The sequence below is a fragment of the Pseudorca crassidens genome, chromosome 17 (genome assembly GCF_039906515.1).
Source record: "Pseudorca crassidens isolate mPseCra1 chromosome 17, mPseCra1.hap1, whole genome shotgun sequence".
Lineage (NCBI taxonomy): Eukaryota > Metazoa > Chordata > Mammalia > Artiodactyla > Delphinidae > Pseudorca > Pseudorca crassidens.
Genome location: NC_090312.1, coordinates 30,977,873 through 30,999,505, shown reverse-complemented (window position 1 = coordinate 30,999,505; position 21,633 = coordinate 30,977,873). Strand labels below are relative to the sequence as shown.

Genomic DNA, 21,633 nt, shown 5'->3' with positions numbered 1-21,633 from the left:
TAATCTACTTAATCAAATATTCCAGACAAGTCAAGACAAATAAAGATTAAGAAAATACACACTTAAATTTAAAATGAAGGAGCCATTAGTGACCTTGAAGAGAGAGACTGAAGGATTTCTGTAAGAATAAAATCCAGATGGCACAGTTTACAGAGGGCATAGTTGGCGATTCAACACAAGTGGCCAAATGGAACTTTACTGGTAAAACAGATAAGAGTGAGTGAAAATGTCAAGGAAATATTTTGTTAGAGGAAACTAATTTCACTTGTTTTTTAATTATATTTTACCCTGCCTTGACTGGTTATTCTAGAATTTTTTTCCAGATTTTGATTTCCTAATGGACACTGATTGACTGAAAGTTTGCCAAACTGTGTTTGCAAACCTATAAAGTCCACTTAACACACTCAGGAAAAGGAATAACTACATCTATAAATATAGAGTGTGTAGAGAAAACTGTTCTTTACAGTTTTTTTTATTACTATTATCTATGTTATTAAAATTCTATGCACTTAAAAAGTTTTAAAATCACTCACTAATTTTAGAAAAAGACAACTTTCCTTTTAAACAAAGGTATCTAGTGACTTGAAAATGTTAAGATGTGTTGGAGTACTTCTTAGGTAAAGACACAGAGAAAGTTGCCCAGAGGAGAGAGAAGTTACCCAGGCAGATTACAGCCTTTGGAAGCTAAAGTGCAGAGAACTTAAGAGGTTAGACTTATGCTCTACAATTCTTATTAGGACTCAGTAATAACAGCAAGGATAACAGCTGCCATTTGTGGAATGTGGACACAATAGAACTGAATGACACATTGGTTAGGGGCATGGACTCAGGTGCAACATTGCCTGTGTTCAAGTTCCACCTCTGCTCTCTCAAGCTATGTCATGGATCTTTTGCAAGGATTAAATGAGTCAATGCATATGGAGTTTTTAGAACAGTGTTTGGCACATACTAAGCTTTGTCATTAATCTCTTAGATGTATTTTACAGATGAGATAATATGTATTTATATTGTGCACATGTACTCTATGTATATAATATCTCATATATTAATAACAGCTATTATATATATTTCACATAATTTATTATGTATAATTTGTTATGAATAATATAGAACATATAAAGCCAAAATATATAGAAGTTCAGTAAACTGTCCTTATGATTACAATTACCAGCTTCTTGTTAATAATACTGGCAACATCAATCTTTGAGCATGCTTTTTAGTGTACATGTATATGTATATATATACATATATGTATACGTACATATATATATGAAGCTGGATTCAAGCTAGCACACACACACAAAAGACCATGTTATTTCTAGTCAGAAGAAAAATAAAAAGTCTATGCTTAACAGATGAAGGAAGTTAAAAAAATTAGGTGGTTGGTTACAAAAGATTTGAGATATGAAAGGACTTGAAAAGTTCCTTCGCCAATATGGTATGGTTTGTGCTATCTGGCAGTGTCCTTCCTGTAGACACAGGCCCCACTACATTTACTACGCCTGTTGCATTTATTGATCATATGACTTGGGCTTAACTCTATTCGAGAAAAGATTGAACTGGCTCCTATCCCAGGCAAGGTCAAAGCTTTCAAGCATTAAATATCCTTTAACATAATATAACGATTTAAACCCAAACAAAAAGGGGAAATTTGATTCACATAGTTCTTATGCTTTTATGCCGTGTGCAAGTTGGAATGATTAACCTTGTGAGTGTTAATTATTTTTCCATAACCTTAAATAAAAAAGGCTCAATACATTTGTTATAGTCCTTTTCCAAGAATTAGGGAAATTATAAATTCAGAAACAAATTTTTAAATATTTTACGATAATCAGAGTTATGATTTAATGGTTTGTTTTAGTGAATGAAACTAAGCTGGTTATAGTACATTTGGTTTTAGAAACATGAAATAAAAGGAAAAATCCTATTCCCTACTAACATGCATTGAAGGGAATTCAGAGAGGAAGATAACCACGAGCCATTAATGATGAAAAAGAGTAAAAAATAAATATATAAATGATCTAATTCTCATTTTCTATCTGCTTGAAAATTTTAATAGTCCTAGAAAACTGCCTTTGGCTTCCATGTCATATTTGAAAAGATAATACTCTTCTAACTTTTGCAGACAGTCTTTCTTGGCAAGGAATGATGTCAGTCAAAACAACTGTGTAACAATTGTGTATACCTGCAACTCTCACCCTGCCTAAAATTAATAATTCCTATTAATAGTTTTTGTTAATTGCCTAAATAGGCCAATTTAATTGATTGATCCATATCTTATATCATACATAATTGAACTTTTTGTTTTGTTTTTATATAGGCTTGCCTTGAGTTTCTTACCCTTGCTAGAACTTCTGCAAGCATTAAAATGAGCAAAGTTTTTGTTAAGCATATCCACGATTAGCACCAAACTTTATAGCTCCAAAGTATAATCTACATGGAAGGGTGAAGGTCCTAAAGATGCATTTTCCAAGCACTTTTTGTAGAACTGAGAGGATACCAATTATTTATATCAAAATAAGAAAAGAAAATGAGGAAGTGGGATGGCTTACAATCAGAACATAATTTTCTGACAATAAACTCTTAGCCGTGTCATTCACATAGGTTCCTATAAAAAATTATGAATGGTACGGCTTCAGTCAATACTAATATAAGTAATTATCCTACTTAGTCCCCTCTTAAGATGGTACAGTCTAGAGTTAATTCCTTTGTTACAAAGTTTGTGTTCAATATTTACTATGTGATTTGGGCAAGTTATTTTTCTAAAACAGGGATAATGGGAGCACCTATATCATAGAGTCATTGAAAGGAGTAAACAAGTGAGGATATATATCTAAAGTGCTTAGAATAGAACCTGGCAAACTGTAAATGCACAGTACTTTTGAACTATTATATTAATCAGTTTCTAAATTACATTGGGGAAGTTCGCACAATATTTGTTCTCCCTAATGTTAAGCTATGTGAATATAATAAGGGATTTAAAACAAAACTTGCTACCTACCAGAAAGGGCAGGTGCATCAGCCTAAAGTATCCATCTCCAGAACAGAACAATATTACTACTTGTGAGAGGATCATGATCAGAAAAGAGAAAGAAAAAAACAAGGGAATGAACACTTAAGTCAAGAGGAAGGCCAAAGTCTTTCTTCCTTATGGTCAGTTATCTCCCCCTCTCACCATGCTCTGCTATTATTTCCAATTAAACTAAATCTAATGACAGTACAAATGACGTGAATGTATCCTTCTTCCATCTGAAGCGCCATGGGGCTGTTTCTATAGTGATAAAATTTGCCTCTTACAGGCCTGTATTGATATGATTGCTAATCTGTTTGGGGTAATATTTTTCCCTGGGACTAAATCTAGTAAGTTTAATTTAGCAGGTATTTGGCATTTGTTGATTTAATGTTTTAGATTTTTTTTAAGAACAACACCGAAGCTCTATAATATGTAAAATTCATTATTTTGCAGAGGCGTAAATTTAAATCATGTTATCGTTGTGAAACCAACATAGAAGTCAGCCACTGAACTAGTGAACTGGATCCTCTAACCCACTCTTTCATGTAATCTTTTAAAAAAGCAAATTTATTTAAGTTTATAAGTTATTGTTCAAGTTTATGAGTTATTGTTCAAGTTTATGAGTTATTCAAGATTATGAGTTAGGCTACTTTTCTTCCACCCTAACAGAAGCAGTGGTTCTGCAAACAGCCTGTGCGTTATTTGCATCTCAAAGCATTTTGAACTAGAATAGAGTTATGAATTTACATGACTTAAATTTAATGGAATGATCAAACTTTACTTGTAATGCTCTCACTAAGGGCCACGTGGTAGTATTGGTGACGGACTGAAAAAGATTCTAAAAGTGTAAAAGTTAATCTAAAAACTTTAAAAATTATTTTATTTATATATTCATACATATATAATTATTAACAGTTTAAAAGGAAGATCACAATATTTTTAGTTAACTTTATTTTTATAGTCATTATGTTAGAGGGGACGTGACAATCATTTAGGGGTTCTGTCAGGTCTTGGGCAGCAAAACAGGTAAATTGCAGAAAGTCTTTATGTTAGCTCCACTTCTCTCCCCCAGGACAGTTTCTAACACACTTCACATGCCATCTGTATGGTGTGTCAGTGTGTGGGTGTGCATACATGCCTGTGCACATGTATGAATTGAATTTAAACTTAAGTATGATTTTAAGATATCAGTAAGCAGAGTAGGAAGGTTTCCTGTCATATGATCCAAAGGATTCAAAAAGCTCATTTTTACAATAAATTACCCTCTCCTCTTTACTCCTAAACTTGCTATTGTACCTTCACATTTTTTTTTTTTTTTTAAGATATGGAACACCCGATTCAGTGAAATTTTGCACAGAAGCCCAAAATGAAATACAGTGAAACCAAACTTCTCTGGTAGGTGACCCAGGTAGCAATGTCCATAACTGCCTGCCACCTTTTTTACCCCCTGCACTTTCTCTATCTCTTCCCCCTGTTATAGGTCAGTATGGAAGACCTCTTTTCAGAAGAAAATTTTGTTCCAGCAAAGGGAAAAATCATTGAGCTAACTTAAACCACTAATTTTCACTGAAATCAGCAGAGAGGATAGTAGAGTCCAGACTCTCCCTCTTGACATATGTGTGACATCTGTGACATCTGGCAAACTGGTCTCCATGATCCATTTCTCTCACCCATCAAAGGAAACTAACAATCAGAATGACTAAGTAAGTTAGGTTTACTTACTATATACTACACAGAAGTGTTGGTATTATCATCAGCAGGTCATTTATTTATTCATTCATTTCAGCACATATTTACTGAGGACCTATTATGTGCCAGAAACTATTCTGGGTCCTGGGAAATCAAAGGTGAAAGTAAAATCCTTGCTTCATAGAATTCTGGTAGTGAGAGAGTCATGCAAAGTTGCTTGAGGGAATCGGGGAAAGCCTTCCAAGAGCATTTGCACAGTACCCAGAGGAAATGGGGACAAAGGACTGGTAATTTAGGTGGGGCAATGAAAGGAGAAAAATTGTTCCATCTTTTGAGGATAAAGCACTGCAAGGGCAGGTGGTCCTCTTGGGGTCTTGAGCATCTGGCTAAAGTTTTTTATACGTTGAAAAACAGGGCTTTCTTCAAGGCTCTCCATAAACCCTGCTTCAAGCAGCCTCTATCACTACACTTCTACAGTATGTTATAATTTCTGCGTAATTGTCTGTCTTCACCACTACACTGGGAACTGTTTTATATTATGTCCCTAGTCATTTACTGACAAATAAATGACATACACTTAATATGTATTGAATGAAGGAATGGATGGATGATTTAATGAATAAATAGGGAGAAAGTGTATATAGAGGAGGTGTGACAGCAAGACAGTGTTTTCTTACTTCAGAGTTTACTTTGGATCCTGTTCAATATACTGATGAAAACTATCCTCCAACACACTCTCTTAGGTAAATATGAAAAGCAAATCCTTTCAAGATTATGAGTTAAGATCGAATATGTTTCTCTACCCAAATAGGAGGAGTGGTTCTAGAAACATGTCTCTAGCTCTCTCTCCACGGTATCTGAACTGTAGATGATGTGTACCATCTGGGTCCTTGGGACTTTAGAAGATGGTTCCTAACTCATCTCCATGCACTTGAAGTATATGTGACTTCAACATGTAATCTGTACAAGGCAAGCATTTACGAACAATGCGACATTCCAGGAATGAGCAGAGAGTAAATGGAAAACTGTGTGTGAAATAGGGATGGGATATGTGAGGGTTGGAAGAGGTCTGTACAATAGGGTTTTCATCTTTTATGGACCTGGGAAACAGAGTATCTTTGGGAGAAAAGAGCTCAGGCACAAATATTTTCCGTTTAACAAGCCCACAAATCAATCTGATTATTCAGCAATTCAACTAGGATCTGCTTTACATCTCATAAACAAACACTTCTGGTTTTACCTTTTTGGGTTCTGGCATATTATTAATATAAATAGTGTAGATTCCACTTTTATTAAAACCAGCTTGATATACATCTGCACAGTCTCTAAATGGCTTTTCTTCCTCTTTTTTTCCTCCCTTTAGTAAAACTGCAAAAAAAAAAAAAAAAAAAGATTGCAATATGTGAATATCAGTACCATTAGTGCCCAAATGGACTCTAAGTATAGGTAAGCAAGTCTTCATTTCCTCCAAACAAATGTCAATGTTGCATTTATTGAAAAATCAATCATAAGAACAATACTAGATTTTGAGGTGACTCACAGAATTACAAAACTATAGGAAAAATATGTGATCAGTTTATAACTGAATACTTTTTATATTTTGCTTAATTTCTTGTTTTTTTCTCTATCACTTCCAGAACATCAACTCAAGGGACAAATAATTTGATCATGTAATACCTGCAATTGGTAACAATTTTGTCAATGTTTCTAAAATTTCTAAAACGTTCTTACCTACATTTCATAGGAAAGTTTGAAAAATGCTAAAGCATTTTTGGAGGAGGGAGAGGTGAAGATAAATTCAAACATAAAAACATAATATGGAGGTTTAAGATGCTAAAAGAAGGTTGTACTGTTTTTCTGTGGCTTTATATTGAAGAGCTCCTAGAAATTTTTATTTTTTAAAAACTCTCAAAATAATTAAAAGGTAGAAAGAAGTCCCTGATCCAATTTAACTATCTAGAATGAAAAGGGAAGTAAACTTTGTTTTTTATTTAATGGTCTGAAGTTAAACTATCAGGTGGATGACATACAAATAGAAGAAGAAAAATTAATAAAATTTGGCTGGGCTTCCCTGGTGGCGCAGTGGTTGAGAGTCCGCCTGCCGATGCAGGGGACATGGGTTCGTGCCCTGGTCTGGGAGGATCCCACATGCCGCGGAGCGGCTGGGCCTGTGAGCCATGGCCGCTGAGCCTGCATGTCCGGAGCCTGTGCTCCACAATGGGAGAGGCCACAACAATGGGAGGCCCGCGTACCGCAAAAAAAAAATATAATAAGATTTGAAATTAAGTTATATAGGTGGAAGAGCTCAGTAAAAGCTGGAAGTCAAGTGGAAAAAGAAATTTAATTAGAGATATAGTCTCCACTGAGAGGAACTTTATTTCATTCATTGAGCTTCAACCACCATTAAGTTCTTATTAATGAGATCAAAATACAAAAATGCCTCATTTACTAGTCCTCAGCTAAAGATATGGGTGGTATCTTTATAAAATATTTATGATTTAGTATTTTCTAATAAATACATGTTATTTAAGCAATTTGTTTCATTAGCCTAAGAATATTTTATAATCTTGCCCTTAAAGTCTCTGGTTACTTAATAATTATCTGCTTTCAATCACTCTGAGTCACTATGGTATTTTAAAATAATAATATCAAAGGTAAGCTATGAATCAGTGCTTTTAAAATGATTTTAAATGTTCTAACAATCTAAAATACTAACCTGATTTATATTTGACACATGGTGTTACTAATTTATAGGTAATTAAAAATTAACAGTCTAATCTTTGTAGAAAGAATGACTATCTCAATATAAATATTTCAAATTTTCAAAAATTACTATGGTTCAAGGAAATGAAATATACATGTCATATATGTTGCTATAACAAAAATATAGAATTATAACATTTAATAGCATTATGGTTCTCTACATAGCTCCTGTTTGCACTAGTGGTTTTGCCTACTTATATTAAAAGCTACTTCTAAACACCACCCATCACAATTGCAATATCAGGGACTTCCCTGGTGGCACAGTGGTTAAGACTGCGTGCTCCCCTACCTAAGTGTCTGTCATTGGATGAATGGATAAAGAAGATGTGGCACATACATACAATGGAATATTACTCAGCCATAAAAAGAAAGGAAATTGAGGTATTTGTAGTGAGGTGGATGGACCTAGAGTCTGTCATACAGAGTGAAGTAAGTCAGAAAGAGAAAAACAAATACCGTATGCTAACATATATATATGGAATCTAAGAAAAATAAAAAGGTCATGAAGAACCTAGGGGTTAGACGGGAATAAAGACACAGACCTACTAGAGAATGGACTTGAGGATATGGGGAGGGGGAAGGGTAAGCTGTGACAAAGTGAGAGAGTGGCATGGACATATATACGCTACTAAACGTAAAATAGATAGCTAGTGGGAAGCAGCCGCACAGCACAGGGAGATCAGCTCGGTGGTTTGTGACCACCTAGAGGGGTGGGATAGGGAGGGTGGGAGCGAGGGAGATGCAAAAGGGAAGAGATATGGGAACATCTGTATATGTATAACTGATTCACTTTGTTATAAAGCAGAAACTAACACACCATTGTAAAGCAATTACAGTCCAATAAAGATGTTAAAAAAAAAAAAAAAAAAGACTGCGCACTCCCAATGCAGGGGGCCCAGGTTCGATCCCTGGTCCGGGAACTAGATCCCACTTGCATGCCACAACTAAGGAGCCTGCCTGCCAGAACTGAGGAGCCCATGTGCCACAACTAAGAAGCTGGTGAGCCGTAACTAAGCAGGCCACCTGCTATAAGTAAGACCTGATGCAACCAAATAAATAAATAAATATTTAAATAAAAACACACACAAAAAGAACAATTGCAATATCAACACAAAATAAGTAATCAGAGGATTAACATTATATGATGGTGAAGAGCATTGCATAGAATGTATGCAAATAGCAATTAAAAATGAATATTTATATACTCAAAAGCTACTTTTAATGGCACTGGACATGTCAGTGGATTATACAAAGGTCTTGTTTTCAAAAACATCAATGCATTTCACTTGTGCTTACTTATTTTAAGCTAAATGGACTATTATTTTTCTAAAACTAAACCTTCCTAAATTCTAAATGCTTGCTCTTCTGTTGAAAATAACCAAATCAGATGCAAAAAAAAAAAAAAGGATGTAAAGAAATACTAACTAAAATTTATAATCCCTTGAGAGGATGAACAAACAGGAAGATGTGGTCAAGAGGAATTCAACGGTAAACCCATTTTTCTTTTTTGGGTGAGAGGTGGGGATAATCATTTATCTAAAGAAAGAGAAAACGTTTTCTTGTTCAATGTACCACTTCCTGCCCTCCCTTATTTAGTTATGTAAGGAGAATGCATTCCCTTCCCACTTCTCTGCCACCTCCCTTCCCCTTTTCTTTTCCTCTTCAGGATGAAGTGGGTGAAAAGACTGTTGTTGGGGAAGAGGGAAGCTATTTCACACACTTTTTCAATAACACAGAGAAAAGGAAAAAGTTGGATATTATCTTATTTTTCTGGAAACTAATTTATAAAAATGTTCAAACTATGGATGTTAAGTCTTATAACTGGAAAAATGGTTTGAGGAGTCTACCATAAAACGTACAGTTAGTGCTACGGTTATACTATGGATTCGTTGTCATTGTGGCAACATATCTGATATAGATGTTTCATTTTCTTGAAATATAGTTTCATATTTTTGAAAAATTGAAATACATTCTTTCCAGATGATTAGACTGCTTGTTTTTAATTACTTACTAACTAGTAATATTATGCTTGAAAGTTTGATCCAGGCTACATTTTAGAGTAATATAGCATTTAAAAGCAATTTAAAAGTTTCATTCAGAGCTTACCTTTAATATTTGTATTATATTCTATGGTCTGAAGACCCCTTCTATAAGGGTAGATTGACTTTCAGAGTTTTGCTTTCTCTTTTTAATCTATAAAGTGGGGAATTTATACATATCTCTGAGGCAAGTATGTGAATTACATAACGCAGAGTGACTGAATTATAGTAAGTGCCAAGAAATGGTAGTTATTGCTGTTATGATAATAATGATATCATCAATGGCAACATTACATTCTTATTCTTTCTTATGGAAAGGACACTCAGGCTGTGGAAGGCTAGCCAACCCACTCAGTGGAGTGGTGGATGCTGCTGTCTTCTACCCTCAAATATAAATACTGTAGCTGACGAAATGCAGGGAAGTTACAATTGACTGGTTACACTTAGGATTATATTGAGCTGGCCTCTCCTTGTCAGAGCGGGCTAATAATTAGCTTATTTCATTCATTGACTACATCAAGGCACACCATTGTTAAGTTTAAGTCTAAAAAACCCAGGTAATCTAATCTTGCTGTATACTGTAAGCTTTATTTATTAAGAATTAAAGATTATTTCAGATGAAATGATATATGATGTATATACCATATGCTGATTGTAGAGATTTAATCTCATAGCTTCAATTTTCATGCCTATTTTCTTCGTTATATATTGGAGAATTCTGAAATTCAGTGTTATGGTTAGATATTGTAAAACTGGACATACAGTAAACATTTTAAAACACAGAAAGACAAGAACAAAGATGAATTAACTGAACATTGCAAGTGTCAGAACTCAGGATAAATTTTTGTAGAAGGTCTTGAGATTCAGCAAGATGGAAGATAATGCCTGGAGGAATATAAGATAAATGACAAGAGACAAACATGGAAAACCTGATGGAAGAAGATAAAAGAAGCATCAACTGGACAGAGCAGGGAGGAGCAATCTTGATACTTGATACAGGTGTTTTAGCTATATCTGTAAAAGTGGTTTAACTTATAATAATACACTGGTTTAAAAGCTGGTTTAAAAGCATGAATTCTTAAAAAATGATCTTTACATCTAAAAGTTCCGCCTTTGATCACATGCTCTTATTTTTTCCTTTCCCATTCTTTAATTCTTAATGAGTTTGTCTTTCTTCTAATTGAGAGTCTAGATCCCCACCATTACTATCTGCCTCTTCCTAGCCTCCTTTTTCCTTCTTCCTACCTTCAGCCTGAGAGTGAGGCATTTAAGCACAGTTCGGGTGGAATTGCTAGTGCCCTCCTTCCACTGTCCTTTCATCCACTAACCCCTTGTATGGGTAAATCCTGACCCAAAGAAGGACGTTTATTCACATTCTCACCCCCATTTCTAGACTGCAAACACTAAAGTGAGGCTATTTAATGCCCTTCAAATGTGTACTTTCTAAACTGAGCTGTGTTCTCTATGCTTCTCAGTCAAACCCTTGGTCATTTCTAACAGACTTTTTATTACATTTCCTGAAAAGTGTATTTCAAATCTTTCTACTTTTTTCAAGATTAAATCTCACTCCTGTCTTCTCTATTTATATATGACATTGTTTTATGTTTTACTATGACGATCAAAACCATTTAAAATAAGTCTCCTCTACCTTTTTCCTCTACAGAAGTTGTCTTTGCCTATCTTTGCCCTTGCCTTTTGTGTTGAGCTCTCTTAGTCCCTTTTCTACTTCTCTAATTGTCCTTTCTCTTTCCTCTTCATTGCGTTCTGTTCCTCTCCCCACCTACCAATAGATGCTCACCAAGATTCTATTCTTGGATCTCTATTCCTTTTTCATCTGCTCTTTTTGCAAACCAATTTCTACGGCTTCAAATTTTCACACAGATTTCTAAGATACAAGCATTTCTGACACCACGTATTTGCTTCTCTCATGACCTCCAGATCCTCATTTCTACTTGCTTGTTGAGCAGTTCCTGATGCAACCCCAACTTTCATTTGTTTATTTTACCTAATATTTTCTTCCAAAACCGATATTCTCTTTTTCTCTTACTGATCCCACTATCCTTCCTCAGTTGTCATCGTTAAAAATTAATGAAAGCCTAAATATAAGACAAATAGACTGAGACTTTTAATTTGTCTCAATTTAAAAGACTGCCTCCTGTCCCTTCTTAGTTTAACCCATCCTATATTAACAATTTCAGTAAATATTGATTAAACATCTGCTATTTGCATGACTTTTTCAAGATAATGGAGATACAGACATAAGAAAACCACAACCTGTCCTTAATGTGATCACAGTCTGATGAGAGAAAGACCCATTAGTAGGTCTTCCATAATATCTCATGATAGCTACATCTATGATTAGTATCTTCCATGATAGGGAAAAACCCAACTCAAGCTGGCTGAAGCAAAACGATAATTTATTGAATCATGTAATTCAACAATCTAGGATAGAGCTTTAGGGAAAGCATGATCAGGTTTCAAACAGTGTGATCAGGAATTGGTTTACTTATCTTTTTCTTGACTCACTTGTTGCTGACTCTCTACCTGGTCACAAGATGGCCAGCAACAGCTTCTCAGTCTAATGGTACCAGTTTAAATATAATACCGAACAGAGATAATGCACACAATTGCTGTTTTGGAGATATGTATCAAGTGCATTGAGAGTAGGTGCAGAGACTACACTCTATTTCTGACCAGGTAGACTTGGGGAAGGCTGTTCAGAAGAGATAACACCTGAATGAATAAAACATGTAAAAAAGCTATCTGAACTAAATTTTAAGAGCTTGGTATGCCAGTTCAAAGACTTTACCCACATCAATATCAGCAAATAAATCTTAGGAAAGTCTTAGGAAGGAATCATTATTCATCCCTTATCTATACAACCAAATTTCTGGGATCTAAAGGGAAAGAACAGGGACATAAGCAGGTGCATGTTTGTCTTTCACCAGCCAACATTCAGCCAATGAGCAACCTGAGACGCTGACTCCAGCAGCTGTTAGCTTTATCTGGCCGTTGCCTTCATTTGCCTACTCAATTCCAACCCGGATGGCATATCTACCACTGGGCTGACTTGAGGGAAGAACCATGAAAGCTAAGGCAGAGGGTCACTTCAATTCAGATGAACCCTCAAGAGAAAACTTCCTGGAATGTGGAATTGGTAATTCTGAGTCTCAGAAAACGTAGTAGAGAATGCAGAAGACAATTAGCCTTGCTACCAGAGGCAATATAAAAACCAGGAGCCCTTGATCCTACTTAATTCCTAATAAGTTGCTATAAAGGGATCAATTCTTCAATTATTCTTTTTAAATCTTAGATGTGGATAATCATTCATATCTCTCCAGTATTTAGCAAACATCAGAATGTATGCAGATCATGTTATTGGTTTAAGGATATTTCTTGTGGTACTTTTTGGGCCATTAGCATTAAGGAGATCATAGTACTAGGAATTGACCCTAGCCCGTGATTTTCACACAACAGGTTACTGAAGGTAACTGAACGTACAGATGAGTAAAATGGCATATCTGACAAGGTGCAAACAAGCAAAAAACTGATTGCTTAGATTCTCTAGTCTTCAGCCAGGTGTGTGGGTATTTCATGGAAAGGCCATTTAAGAAATTCCCTGGTATCCTAATCTACTTGAAAGGACTTCTAGAAGTAGATGAAGGTAATATTTTGCATTTCAAGGGTGTAGAAAATACGTTTAAAGGTTTGTAGGCAATATTCAATATTTCAATATTTTGTGGGTGGGTGAGGAAGACCTACCGATGATTTCATAAATACGTATCACCTATGTATAGCTATATAAACACATACGAGTTTTAAGCTTATAAATTAAAACTTTCAAAATTGGTATTTTATTTCATATAAAATATATGTATATGAACCTAAATATCTGTGGGTTGATATCTCAGCATGATTGTTTTTAACCTACAAAAATGGCAATTACCTATTTTTTAATCTAATATATATATATATAAAACATAAATTGCTATGTCACAATATAACAAACATATTTATAAATACTTTCAATCTGAAGTCTTTGGTTAAGTAGCTAAAGGCTTCCTTTTTAAAAATCTACTGTTCCTTTTCCTTTTAACTGTGGTATAAGGGAACACTTGAACATTGTTTACTTGCTGCATTATTATTTTAATTAAATTTTTTATAAAAAGAACTGTTTTTATTCTAATTTAAATTCTTTACGTGTATATATTTTGTAGCTAATGTGTAAAATCTTAACTATCATCTTGGTGGAAATATAATAATCATGATCATAATAAAATCAACTAGCATTCACTGAATACTAATTATGTGCTCAACTCTGAATTTCTTGTGCTAAGTATGTTTTATATGCTTTATTTCATTTAACACTCATAAACATCTTATGAGATGGATTTGTCAATATATCATTTTATATATGAGAAAACTGAAACTCTGAGATGCTATCTAACTTCACCAAAACTTATAAGTAGTGGAAGTCTTTAACTGTAAAGCCAAAACTACTTCTTACTGGCTTCTAAAGTAACCTCAAACCCAAACAGAACTCTAATATGTTATTTGTCACAGAGTGAATCCCCAGCAATACTTAGCTGAAAAGGTCCCACCCTTGGGTCTTAGGTGAATCAGGACAGGCCTTAATTTTGAATGGGTATAGGCTCTTCTCATTGGAAGCAGGAAGTATGGGAAAATGACAGGAGGCAGAAATGACAAGAAAGAAGAAAAATGTTGAGATGAAGATAGAAGAGAGGAACAGGCAGCAGAATTTTCTGTGAGATGGGAGCTCTTAGCAGAAATATGAAGCAGTGATGGCCCACAACCTCAAAAGCAAACAGAGGATTAGGAAGTAAGAGGTCCCTGAGCAGCCACATTGGATTCAATAATGTCCATACCCTAAAAGTCATGCTGATCAGGATTTACCCCCATTAGTTTTAGATATTATTTTCAGAAGCCTAATTATTGATCCCCCAGCCTATGGACCATTTGCTAGAAGTTACAAGTTTAGAGGAGGGCTGGTTGGGGAGATGAGAGTGGGCATATGTCTGTGTTTGTGCTCATCTTCTAGAATCAGGCCTGAAAACAATGAGAAAATTGATAACTAAAAGCTTTTTTGTGGGTATGAGGAAAAAATAGTAATTTTTTTAAAGTAGGCAAAAATAAGAAATGATAATAGTTTGGGCAAAATATAACATAAGGGATAAATTATATACTTCTAGAAAGGCATCATGGCATTATGGTATAAATTAATTCATGCTGATGATAATGAATTAAATTATTAGAAAAATCTTTTATGAAAACACTGCAGAAAATTTGCCATTATGATATTTTAAAATTTCCTTAAAATTTTACTACTTAAAGAGATACATTATGTGGAAAATATATTACTCATTACATATAATTGTAGGTAAATATATACATTTAAAAAATTTTATCTCTCTTTAATTTTTTGATTCTTACAAAGGAGTCATATTTAAAATAAGCCCTACACCCCTGCAATCAACTGTTCAGAGAATTTTTTTTTAACATCTTTATTGGAGTATAATTGCTTTACAATGGTGTGTTAGTTTCTGCTGTATCACAAAGTGAATCAGCTATACGTATACATACATCCCCATATCCCCTCCCTCTTGCATCTCCCTCCCACCCTCCCTATCCCACCCCTCTAGGTGGACACAAAGCATCGAGCTGATCTCCCTGTGCTACTGAGACGTATAAGGTACACAAACACTTAAATCCATGTGGACATACATAGTACCCTATGTCATACGTGGATTGCTAATTTTATGGTACTTGTTTCAGTGTGGAATAATGAAACGTGAAGTAATTCTACATATTTCTATTTTTGTTTGATTAGTGCATTTAAATAAATTTTCTAACACTCGACTAATGTGAAGTGACTCACATATGTAACTGAATGTATACAATGCATATTACACTTAGAGCAGCTAAGAATGAAAAAAAATTACTAAAAGTTGAAAATGGATTTACACACAATCTTTGTTTAATCAAGTGATCATTCACTTTTTATAAAATTCATTTCTGTGTTTTCCCTTTGGGCACCCTGATGGGCAGTTATGAGTGCTACATGATCCTTGCCATTTGTTCAGAAGGTCATTTCATTAACAAAGATATTTCAGGTGTTTCATGTGTTTTAATTTTCCATATAATGTCTTCAGCCTGACTGGAATATGCTGATTTTGAATAAATGATTTCTCACACATGTGGGAAGACTTAAAGGGCATCTTTTGTGCTCTGAGTGAACAAATAATTGATTTCAGCAAAAGCCATTAAAAATGGAATGAAAGTCCTTGGGCAATGCTGTAAAACATGGAGAGCAGTTGCCAGATGCTTTTGAAAACTGACCAAAAAAATGCCACTTTGAAGTTTTAAATAAATAAAGGCTGACTGTCACCATAGGTATGTCACTTTGGTTCTTACTCTTGTGGTGAGATATACTTGACGAATATTACTTTACTACCTGCGGGTATACATGGGATTCTACTCTATCTTTGGGTTTCCTCAGTCATTATGAGTGACATAAAATCAAGAGAAGATATGGAATGATTGATAGGAGTCATAAAATGCATGAGTTTGTCTAGGACACCAGGCAAACTCTAAGGTGTGCAGTACTTTTATGTTAAGCAACGTGGCAGCAGCACTGGGAATAGAAGTCAGTTGTCCTTCTTCCTGTTCTTTCTAGGCTACCATGCCCGCCCTCTTGATGGCATATGTCATAGCTGCTCCAAGACACTGGTGAGGAAACCACCTCAATCTAAGTCCTAGTTCTAGGGACATGGGCTGGATTAATTTTGGTGGAGATTTGGTTTATTTGTGCACTTGCGAGTGTGTACATGGGGCCAAAGCAACCGGCAAAACCTTCCTTTCGAACAAAATTGTCACTTAAAATTAAACCCACAGTTCAAATTCACTGTTCTAAAGGCACTCACACTGATTGTGAAAACAGAATGTTCACACCTAAAATTAATTATAAGTACACTTAAAGATATAATAAAATTAAAAGAGGTTTGATTTAATTGGTATTAAATTTAATAATTTAACTTTATCATAAATTCATCAAAAATTTTATGATTTATTTATCTATTCTTGGTAGGTCACATATTAGTGTGATTCCTTACCAGAGATGGTCCCACTCAGAATGTGAACATCCAAGCCAGTAGTAGGATGAGATTCCAATGTACTTAGAAGCAGTCATATTGTTGGTATTCTTTAGTTGAAAATAAATGATGAGCTCCCATAGGAAGCTAAAAAAATTTTTTTTAAATTAATTTTTGGCTGCATTGGGTCTTCGCTGCTGCACGTGGGCTTTCTCTAGTTGCGGCCAGCGGGGGCTACTCTTTGTTGCGGTTCACGGGCTTCTCATTGTGGTGGCTGCTCTTGCTGCGGAGCAAGGGCTGTAGACATGCAGGCTTCAGTAGTTGTGGCGCACAGGCTTAGTTGCTCTGCAGCATGTGGGATCTTCCCGGACCAGGGCTTGAACCCGTGTCCCCTGCATTGGCAGGCGATTCTTAACCACTGTGCCACCAGGGAAGCCCTCTACAAATGTTTTTAATCATCAGTTTTAAAAGCTTCTTAGCATTTGACTTTTAGAAAAATCTTAAGCTAAAAGTCAATCTTTTGTTTATATATATTTAAGCCCAACCATATAGTTGCAACATTTTTCAGGGTTTATTTTTCCTCTGTTCTTAAAGCATAAGAGATTTCATAAGGGTTTCACTCTATGGTTCCTGTATTATACACATACTGAATGATGTTAATAGAACGTTTTTTCCTTACTTTCTCTCTGAGTAATTATAGGTGCTATTTGGCTTAGTACAAAGTACCATAGCTTATCTGAAACTCGTATCCACTGTCCCATTTTGTCTCTGGACTTAGAAAACAAAACCCGTTGAATTGGACCTGAGTATCGATGAGTCTAGGAAATGATTTAGTTAAAATTATATTCAAAATATTTTGTGCTTCTTTGCTTTAGCGAACCAGGCCATGAAAGCACAAGAGAAGAAGGAACAGGGTTTGTTCACAGTAATGTTAGAACATCAAGGCAACACTCTTTTTTTCATGGCCTTTCACCCTGGTAACTTCCAGGCCCAGCTGGAATCAGGGGATATCCCTTTCCATTTCAGATAGTTTCGTTTCTGAAATTGAAACTCTAATTCCAAAAGAGAATTAACCACAAAATTTCAAATCTCCCCCAAAAGATGTGGTTTAGAAATAGTTCATGGGAGAGGTCAAGGACTGTATTATTTTTTATTTTGTTATCACTAGTTTGGCTATCTGCTATTCACACAATTTTTTTTACGGAAATTACGGCTTTTCAAAAGGCAGATAACATGCTCCATCAAAAAGGAGAAACATACCATTTCCAAAAATAAATAGTCACTTTCCCCTTAAGCCATTAGGTTTTGTGAAAGGAAGTGCTAGAAGTGTGGTTCATTTTAAGGAAATTGTAAATGTTTGACATATAATTTTCTGTCAAGATAAAGCACTTCCCTCATTAAATGGAAACAAGTGCTCACTGTAGTGTTCAGCAGATGACTTCCTGTATTTTTCTTTCTCTTTCTACCTAATGTTAAAACGTGCATTACAAGTAGTCAACGATAACCAAGTATTTTACTAAGTCAATAAAAATGATATTTTCTATTTTTATCAATGTTTATATGAGTAACATTCAAAAAGTTTTAATTTCCTCCCATCATCTGTGATGTTTTTAAGAGTCGTTCTTAACTCAAGGGACTTGCAGGAGTTCAAACTATCTCATCCCTTGACTGAATGATTTACTTCACAAACTCAGTAGACACTGCATAGGAGGTAAATTCCTTTCAGATGGTAGAATTATTCTGAGAACAGAGCCAAATGTCCCCTCAGCACTGGAAAGGAAGCAAATGCCTCATTTCCCCTTTTCAGAAGGCCAGAAGACCGAAAATAATGATCAAACGTTCTGTACCACTGCAATCAGCCTCTGGGAAAGATACTTTAAACCAAATAATTGAGATCACTTAAAAATTTGTAGTATTAATCATTATCTCTTTCAGACGATCTGAAAGAAACTTTTAAAATAAACCTCAAGAGAAGCTCCTTATGATCTGAAATTTTTATACTTCATATTAAGTATAAACATGCTCATGCCTCTTGGTATTTAAGTTTCTTTTATTCCTCTCTACTCTCTGTGCTTCTCTACCCAGAACTGATACCTATCCTTTCACATTCAACATTTGGATGTGGGTAGACAACATTTTCTGCTTTTACTTCATCTTACTCATTTTAGTCTTCAACCTATGCAATTGAGCTCTACAGTTTACTCAAACTCTCCCTATAGAAGGTAACAACCCAGTTCCAAAGTTCACTTCAGTCTGTTTTTTCATTTGACCTTTCTGCTTATTTGCCACTAAAATAAGACCCTTCATAACAGTCTTTTCTCTCTGCTATAACCCCTATTTTGGTCTCCTTTTTTCAGTCCCTTAAAGAACTCCCAATTTTCTGTCTTTGATTTTACATTCTTATTATGTTAAAATTAGTTCATAATATATTATGCAATTTCTGTATATTAAATATTTCTGTAAATTCTCTGAAATTGTACATAGATTTGTGCCTGGGTATTTGCACTAAGTAGGAACGAAAGGTAGATTAGTTTTCATCAGATTCTTGAATGGATTTCTAACCCCTAAATGGCTGAGTCATTGCTTTATACACACTTTCAGTGATTTCATTTGCTGCATGGCTTTACCAATTATCTCCTCTGAGGACACACCAATCTACATGCTCATCAGGATTTTACTACTGAACTCCTGACTCCCATTCCCCTACCTTTCAGAGTCTAACTGTCCCATAGTCACCTCAGTCCAATGCCTCAAACTAAATCCTCCCCCCAGAGCCTGTTTCTCTTCACATGTTGCTGATTTTAAGAAATATCATCAAAATTAGTCAACCCAGAAACCTGGAATTTATAATATATTCGAGTCTACTTCTAAATAAGTGGTTATTTCTTGTTGATTCTAATTCTTCTTTATTCACGAATTTCCCCTTCACTTGCCTTTCCATTTGCCCTTGTTTGATCCTGACCTCATTATTTTCTCTCCCAGAAGATCCTTTTGAGAATCTGATGAAAACCACCTTCAATCTACCTTTTCTCCCCATCATAGTATGGTGGATAATGTACAGACTCAAGAACCAGACTCTATGGGTTCAAATCTCAGCTTGTTCACTTGCTACTACTGTAATATTTGGGAGTTATTTACCTTCCCGTGCTTAATTTCATTATGTGTCACATAAGGTTAATAATAGCACTTAGCTTATAGAGTTGTTATCATAATTAAATGATATGCAAGGGGCTAAGAAGATTGGCTCATACTAAGTATTTGTTAATATTTTAATAATGGCAAAATATCCACCTGGGCCCTCTGTTTCCAGGCTTGTCAACTTTCTGATGCATTGTTCCTACGTTGTGACTGGGGTGATTTTTCTAAAATGCTAAGGTCACCATTGTCCTTATATACTGACAACGACTCCTCACTGCTTTCAAGGAAAAAATTCAGCTCTTTGATCTCCCTCTGTGGATCTTTCTAACCTTGCCTTTCACTGCTCTCCTGCCTTTGATTCTGAGAATTAGGTTATGCATTTAGGTGTACACCCCTCACCCCCATTCTCATGACTCCTGGCAAATATGCATGTTTATGCTCTCTAGAGTATCCTCCGTTTTCTTCATTTTGAAGACTTAGCCACTGTCTCCCCATTGGAGCCATCCTGCCTACATTCTAATCCTGGATCAACCTTTCTAGCTATGTAACCTTAGGAAAATACTCAAGCTGCCTGTGGAATTTATAAAATGGGGCTAACCACAGTAGTTCCCTCAAACTGTTATTGTGAGGACTAACTAAGTTAATACACATAAAGCTTAAGCCATGCCTGCATCATAACAAGTATTCAACAAGAGCCTTAAGAAGACTCTGCAGATGCGGGATTCGGCCCTCATCCTTCTGTCTCTATCATGATTTTAATATTCCTCCTGTGTGTTTCACTAGTCCCCTGGCACCCTGGCTTCACCACTAGCAAACAATTACAGAATATAATTGTTTGTTTACCTATCTCTTTCCCCACCAAATTCCAGTTTTCTTGAAGCCACGGACAGTACATCTTTTCTCTCTTCTCATTGTCTGAACAGTATCTGGCATATTATAGGAACTCAGCAAATCTTTGTTAAATAAAAATGGATGGATACCCTTACCACCAGAAGAGAATCTGAAACAAAACAGTTGCTGTATAACTATTTTTTTAATGAATGATAAATTTATGAATCATATCTTGGTATAGCAGGAGTATGTTCCAAGTTGATTTGGACAGTAAGACAATCAGCCAATGTAATTTTATGATGGAACCTAAATACTATTTTCTTTTTATCTTTCTTTTTTTAAGGTTTGTTAGTAATTACATTCTTGATCACATAATGCAAACTTTGTCTGATGTATGCTCAAGGTACGTGATGATGCTTTAATTATCTCTGAACAGAGATGACTGCTGAATGTTGACAGTCACAGTACCTGATTATCCTCCCCCAAAGAATTCCAAACCTTGTTTCCATGCCATTATCAATGTAAACTATTTAATTCCCACAATAACTGTGAACTGCCAAAAACATGAAGCAATCAGCTAAGCTCTGACACAATGATAACATTGAGAGCAATATTTCCTTAGTGTTAATGTTTCTAAGAATAACTGCAACCAAGTTTTTGCAGACAAAGGTTAGGCAAAAATAAATGTGCTACCCAGAAGTCTTACAAAAATAGATGCAATTCAGTTTGTAATGACTATTTGCCTAAGGTACCACTATTGCCTGTTCAGAACAACAAGAGGAAGGTTTGTTGAACTATTTCAGAAAATGTGTTTATTAACTGTATTTAGATTAAATATATCTCATGACATTAGATGTTTTAGTAGGAAAAGTTCTGTGAAACTAAACAAAAATACTACATGTTTTATACAAACCTCTTTTAATTCTTACTGCAAACTCATCAGGTATGTATTATGATTCCATTTTAGAGATTAGAAAACTGAAGCTAAAAAGAAGGGGCTTAGATGACTGTCAACAGTTAGAAACTACAGCCTTTTATCCAGACATTTTCT

General features: G+C 35.2%; 1 protein-coding gene across 2 annotated transcripts in view; it reads right to left on the bottom strand.

Annotated features, from left to right (window-relative positions):
• ANGPT1 (angiopoietin 1) overlaps positions 1-21,633 on the bottom strand; it is a 249,948-nt gene that overhangs the window by 48,798 nt on the left and 179,517 nt on the right. For both annotated transcript variants that reach the window (XM_067711490.1, XM_067711492.1), the window contains exon 5: positions 5,943-6,070. In XM_067711490.1, the coding sequence (XP_067567591.1) occupies positions 5,943-6,070 (128 nt within the window). The remainder of the gene's footprint in view (positions 1-5,942; positions 6,071-21,633) is intronic.